The following is a 6,823-nucleotide window of genomic DNA, read 5'->3' as shown; positions in this document are numbered from 1 at the left end:
GTTTGAGAAATTGAATTTTACAATAATCACTAGTGTTAGGGTTTGTAAAACTCTTTGGAAGTTTTCTAGTGAAGTTTTGCCCTGAGGCGCTGCAAGAGTATTTTATACTCTTGCTTAAATCATTGAGTTTATTTATATGGTTGCTTATTTTATTTATGCTTTAATTATATTCCGCTGCAAATTACTCAAAGTGTTATTGTAGGTGTTGTCAACACCTTGGGACAACACCTCAAACTGTTTATGTGCAACCCTTTTCCCTTACACGCATGTTTTACTCTGTTAATTGATTATGTTTTAATTAAGATTAATGATGTCATAGTTGTCAGTTAGTAAGTGATTCAATGTAGGATAACTACAATTGTAAACCGTACCGGACAAATTCTCGTGCAACAAACTCACAACTACTCCACCAACTCAAACACTTGGAACACAAGCCTAGCCTATTTTAAACTCACCAACGGGCAAAGTCGGTTATCCCTCAAGTCTTGATATCATTATTGACTAAACATGTCAAAGAGTCCAAACAAAAGGGCCCTACTAACTTATTTATTTGTTTATTATTATCTTTCAAAACTACTTCATTAAGGCACCGTTTGATTTGAGTGATAGAATAAATAATCCATAGATAAGTAATATAATGTAAATTAAAAATAAATAAAAAAAATAGTTAATATTTGGTTTGATGGATATATTATAATTTATTTGATTTAATTGATTTAAAATTATTAATTAATTAATTAATTAATAATATGATAAAAATAAGACGAAATTGATTAAAATAAGTTATACATAAATTAATTATACATCAAACCAAACAATACCTTACAGATAAACATGCGAGAATGTAAAATTTCGATCAGGATATGAAATAAAATTGAAGATGGTGTTTATAAAAATAATCAAGCACCAGTCAACCACTCCGAGAAATCGATGAAAAAACCATGTCTCAGTGAGTTGCTTCGACACGGTGTAATCTACGACACTACGCACACAAATCATACAACACAAAAAAATGTACACAACATTAATATCAATCACAAGTCATCTGATACCATCTTCGTCATCCCCTCGCGCACCCTCTATGCGCGACGGTTTCTCTCCAGTCTCGATGGAACTTAGTTCACTATACATACTTAAAGCAGCTCTGGAGAACTCCGTCAGAGACTCGAAAACCCGACAAAAACCCGTCTGGAACCCGTTCAGGGTGATCCTCTCGGTTTCTTTCATACAGTCATGGTGTTTCTCCTTCTCCAGGTCGACCCTTCTTCTCAAATTGTCTAATACATCTTTCCTATCTATAAAAGATTCCGTGTGATTCTCGATTTCGGGATCCATGTTCTTATCCATGAGCCTGAACTCAAAGACCCTATTCTCAGCTTTCTTGAATGCTGAAGTCTTTTTATCTAGTTCTTTGGATAAGCTATCAACTTTCCTCTTCTGTTGCTGTTCCTCGCCTTGTTGAATCCACAAGGCCCGGACATCCTTATAGCAGCTTTTCACCGCGAGCGAGACCGACTTATCTGGTAACTTGTTGATTAAATTCAACCAATCGTGACAAACTGTGAGTAGCGGAGGGCCACTAGATCGACATGGCGGAGCAGAAGTCCGGCCCCTAGAGTAAAATTCGACGTCCGGGGCAACAAACTTGGATAACCATTTGTAAAGTGCTTCAACGTATCCTTTCTGTGCTGCAATATATTCTACAAAGCACGCACGCAAGTTCACCAGCTCGATTTCTAGTTGAAGGGTAGCTCGTCGATGTGACTCGTTGATGAATTTTCCATAAGAAGGACAGTTGAATGTTTTGACTTCGAAAATAATCTTGTTCTGGATTTCGTGACACTCCCACATAATTCTCCAGGTTGTCATCATACTGAATGGAATAAAAGAAGAGAAATAATATAGAAGATATCAAAGCAAAGATGGTATAAGTATTTCCTGATCTCATTTATAAAAAGTACCCTTGGAGAAGCTCTCGTATTTGGGGCTCCAGTTCTTCATCTCTCAGTTTATCGATTTGGTTTGAAATTGTCTCAGCACTTCGAATTGCCACAAGGATCCTGCTGTATAAATCTTTAACCGCTGCTCGGGTTTTATCCACCGCAATCCCTTCATCTCCTCTAACATCTTGGTTCCTAAGATGATTGCATTTTCTTTCATAAATTCTTCGAATGCTATCGCCATCCTAGAGGCAAGAACGCACACAAGCACAGAGAAAATCAGAGCAAAGAAAAGGACAAACATTTGCTGCATTGATATTAAAAGGCATGGCTGATGCCCAATACTTGATGTGCAACTCAAATCTTTTACCTATACATGACTCTAAAAATCATGCACAAAACACTAGTGGTAATTGCAGCTACCCAACGATCCTCTCCCGGTAACTGCTAAAGTTAGGAACTCAAGTGAACTAAGCATGAACATTGGCCCTAGTACCAATTATAGAGACATACATACAAGTTTCCTAGCTATCGCCGACAGAGTAAGATGCTATAAAGTGTACAATTGTCCATATGTAACATAACATTTCGATCATTATCATAGCAAACACAGAGAATGCCATGACAATTGAGGCTATCCTACTTGATTACCGAAGAAAATTTACGAAGTATCGTAGACAAGTGAATTTCGACAAGTTGATATTACCTTGACTTCTTGATAGAGTTTCTTTTCCCATGCATAGAGCCGTCCCAGAGTCAGAGAGTGGCTTCCAGAATTCATTCCTCCATAATCATCAAAAAGATCATTACTGAATTCGGTCCATGTCGAAGAACTTTTGGACGAAGACGCTACCAAACTCTTGGAAGACGATGAACGGGAAGAAGCAGTGCGCCATGTAATAGCTTGAATTAGTTTTGTCGAATTCTCTGCTCATAGAATTACTTCATTAAATTCCTTTTAGTGATCAGGGATCAAGAGAAACAAAGAAAACGCCTAAAACGTATGAAGGAATGAAATTATAAAACTCATTTAGAATGTTAAATCAAAACAAGATAAATCAAGAATAGAGATCAAGTTATATGTTGTGCTGTGCAGAATTGAACCGCAACTAATACATAGTCCTACGAATGCGGTACACTGTTGATTGTTACACTTTTTTTTTTTTTTGAGAGGGCAAAAAAAAAAAGTGTAACAATCAACAATGTACTGCATTGTTGATTGTTACACTTATTCAAGCACGATAACAGAGAAATAAGAACTAAAGAAATTATTGAATCAAAAGGCAACAAAACAAAAAAGGGAAAATGGAACTTTAACTGGTCATCTCCTCTACAGTTGTTTTTGTGGGTGAGTTTTAACATTTTCAAGCAATTAAAGAAATATTTTTTCACCTAATTCTCTAGGATACAGCAAATATCACACCTTTTTACCAGGCATAAGCAAAAAAAGGATATCAGAAAATTCCAAAAAAAATTTCACCTTTAATTTCCTCAAGATTAGACTGCAAATGGATCTTGTTACACTCGAGCATTCTTGAAACATCCTTACCAGATTCATAGGCTTTAATAAAGTGGTCTTCAATATCTTTTAATGCCTCCAACAACTCTCTTCCTCCCACTGGTGTATCAATAACAGTGAGCCCTTTGGGCTGATGCTGCTGATGTTGCTGCTCCCCCTGGCTCACATTAGCACCATCCACTGCCTTCACCACTTCAACACTAGACACCTTCTCTGTCTCAAGTCTTTCTTTTCTCACCATAGCCATTTCCTCTTCCTCTATCCTTTCCCCTTCTTCATCTTCAAGCTCTGGGATCCCTTCTTGTTCCCTCACCACCCTCAGATCTTCCTCAGATATTCTGTTATAAACATTTATCACATCATGTCTGGTTACTCCATTAAAGGGGTTGAAGAAATCCCACCCAAAATCTCTGTTTGGTGAAGCTATTCCCTGAGGCAAATCCATGTAAAAATACCCACAAACCGGCTGTTCTTTGTGATTCTTCTCCTTGCAGCCTTCCTCGGAAGAAACCGAGCTTGTGGAGGACCTGCTGCATGACTCGCAAGCAATGGCTTCTTTGGTGGGCTCAGACGGTGTTTGCTGGAGAAACAAAGGGTTCGACACCACATTTTCCTTGGGCCGAGTGGGCGGCGGAGATGGCGGTGGAAAGGTGACGAAAAACGGTGATGGGGGTGAAGAATGGCGAGAAACAAAGAAATTTATGGCGGCGGAGACTCCATACAAGGATTTACAGTATCTGTAGTGAGCATCTGCAAGTGCATATCTTCTCTCCACAGCAACCTTGAGTTGATGCTTTCTTTCCCTACACATGGAGACTACTTCTTCTTCTTCTTCTAACCTGGAGGCTACACACCCCATTCTTAATCCTCCTATCTCCTTTTCTACACTCGGGAATGCTTGTCCTGCTATGGAAAACAGTTTAAACAAGAGTAGAACAAGAAAACTGGTTTCTTGAAATTATCCAAGGCTAAAAAAATGGCGGCTTTGTGCCAAGCTACAAACTTTTTCCCCTCAAGTTTACAGGGACGGGGTTCAAGAGATTCAAAAGACACACTTTCGAGTACTACTGTAAAATAAACTCCAGCCCACTTCTTAAAACCCAAAAATGGAGGCCCTCACACAAACAAAAAAGAGAGACCGTGCGTAAAGAAGGAATCTTGACAAAAAATGGAGGCTTTTCACAAACACGAAAGGAGTATAAACATGAAACAGTGAGGGAGGAAAGCGTGGATGTTTTGTTTTGCTCCTTCAATCTCCTTCAACTCCTACTACGTTTGTGTTTGCCTAGAGATGGAAATCGAATCACAAAAGAATGGCAGAACAGAGAGAGGTACTCACTCGCTCAGGTAGGGGCTCGAGGAAGAGACGGCCTTCTTGTAGTACGACCATGATGTAGGAGCAATAAATTAAGAAGTTAGTGGTAGTTTGTAGATTCTCCATAATAATAACAATACTAGTAAATAGTAATATACAGTAATCTTTGTAGGTATTTTATCTTGGGCTCATAAATAATTTCACCTCGATGGTTTTTGTTACAAGGACGATTTATCAAATATTAGTCAGGCAGATTATTTTGAGTTTAAGGTAATACATATATAATAAAAAATAAAGGTGTCTTCTCCAGTGAGAAGTGGCGCTAGTAAAAGGCTGTGAAAATTGAATGAATGGGTTTGCTAGTTGTTACACCAACAAAGACATGAAGGGTGTGGACACTGGGACAATGGACAATGGACAATGGACATGGAAATAAAATAAAGCTGCTGCGAAATTTAGGCACAGAGATTTTTCACAAAGGAGACAGAGAGGTGAGAGAAAAGAGGAGTCAAATCTTCTTCTCAAAACGGGTAAAAGGGCATTTACGACAATTCACAGACGTACTTGTCCCCGCATGTGTGTTTTCTTTCTTATTTCTATCTTTTTGTCTGTTTCTGTGTTTCTGCTGCTGCTAAATGACTGGTGGAGTTAAAAATGGGAAAATGGGGAGAATTGCATTTTGACTTTCTATGAAATGCTTAAAAATTAAGAAATCTTTCCTATAAATTAAATAGGCGAAAATCACCCTCTGTTATTTGGGATGAAGCTTACGTGCCCCATCCGATTTTTTTAAAGTTTTTAAAGATTTAAAAATTAGGTTAAGACTATTTTACCCTCATACCTCTGATAAGCAAAATACATTCACCTCTTGTGATAGCATTGTTCCTTAAATTTGCTGAGGAGATTGTAAAGAAAACCCTAATCCCCAATTCACTCACCGGCCACTGTGGAAGAAGCGTACACAAATCTCTGGCGGTGTTGGCAAATTTGGTACATCTTCGGTTCTATTTCTCTTGCATTGTATGAATTTATCGATGAAGTTTGATGTATGGTATGGAGGTAAGTTTAAGATTAACCCAAAATGTACATATCCGAAAATAGTGTATGTTGGAGGTATTAAACACGAGTTTAAAAATGTGAACTTCGACAGGTTTAATTTTTCGAATTTATATGATATGTACCGGTTGTGTGGTGGAAATAAGTTTAATGTCAAATTCTTTTACCGAATTCCTGGTATAGTGATTGAACATGGTCTGACAAGTATTTTTGGAGATGCTGATATTGCAAATATGTATGCATTATGTTGAATCCGACATTTTGGTGATAACAAACAACAACTCATTGTATAGGAATGTGCTGCCAATCTTTTGTATTTCAGGAATCTACTACAACTCCTACCGCAACCGTCTAAACCCTTCAAGTTATCTACCGGAAGCTTGTCAACCGCCTTTGTCTCTCGACCGGTTGCAGTCACAAGCCTATCGACTGGTTATTCAAACCAGCAGAGGATAAATCTTTCTACCGGTAGAAAGTCAACTGCTTATCAAGATATCTCAAGACAAATACTTGAGACAAGACGTTCATTGCAAGATCTTTTATCAAAAGCAGAACCGGCGTATCAGAAGATCTGTTGACTCTTGCATCGAGACAACAGGTTGCACTAAAATGGCAAAAACGCAGAATGGCTACAGATAAAGCATTCGACCGTTTATACCAGTTTTGGACCCTGGAAGTTGTCTGCATTTAAAGAAGTGTACGATCTTCATGCAGAATCATCAATGCATTTATGAAGCATTAAATGTGCATTCAATGCAGCATCAGAACGTTCAAAATAAAGACGTTGATGATTGACCTATATAAAGGGAAGATTGCTCAAGAAGTGACGAGAAGACAAGCAACACGAAAAATCTCAATCAACTCAATCACTTGAATACTATCAGAAGTCCTCATCTGATATACTGAAGCAATACTTGAGCACACTTACAAGATCATTCACTTGCTGCTCAAATAAACCCTCGCCTACAGTTTTACATATCTGATCTTCAAGGA

At 38.1% G+C, this 6,823-nt stretch overlaps 1 protein-coding gene across 1 annotated transcript; it reads right to left on the bottom strand.

Moving 5' to 3' along the window:
- Window positions 1-847: 847 nt before the first annotated feature.
- Window positions 848-5,180, bottom strand: LOC140864967 (protein ALTERED PHOSPHATE STARVATION RESPONSE 1-like). Its single transcript, XM_073269425.1, has 5 exons — window positions 4,799-5,180; window positions 3,421-4,365; window positions 2,647-2,867; window positions 1,962-2,185; window positions 848-1,873 (listed from the first exon to the last, which is right to left on the bottom strand). Exons 2-5 carry the CDS (start codon window positions 4,316-4,318, stop codon window positions 1,042-1,044), a joined length of 2,175 nt encoding a protein of 724 aa, XP_073125526.1. The 5' UTR covers window positions 4,319-4,365; window positions 4,799-5,180; the 3' UTR covers window positions 848-1,041.
- Between the last annotated feature and the right edge of the window lie 1,643 nt (window positions 5,181-6,823).

The sequence above is a fragment of the Henckelia pumila genome, chromosome 4, assembly GCF_033568475.1.
Source record: "Henckelia pumila isolate YLH828 chromosome 4, ASM3356847v2, whole genome shotgun sequence".
Lineage (NCBI taxonomy): Eukaryota > Viridiplantae > Streptophyta > Magnoliopsida > Lamiales > Gesneriaceae > Henckelia > Henckelia pumila.
This window is presented reverse-complemented; position numbering and strand designations above follow the sequence as displayed.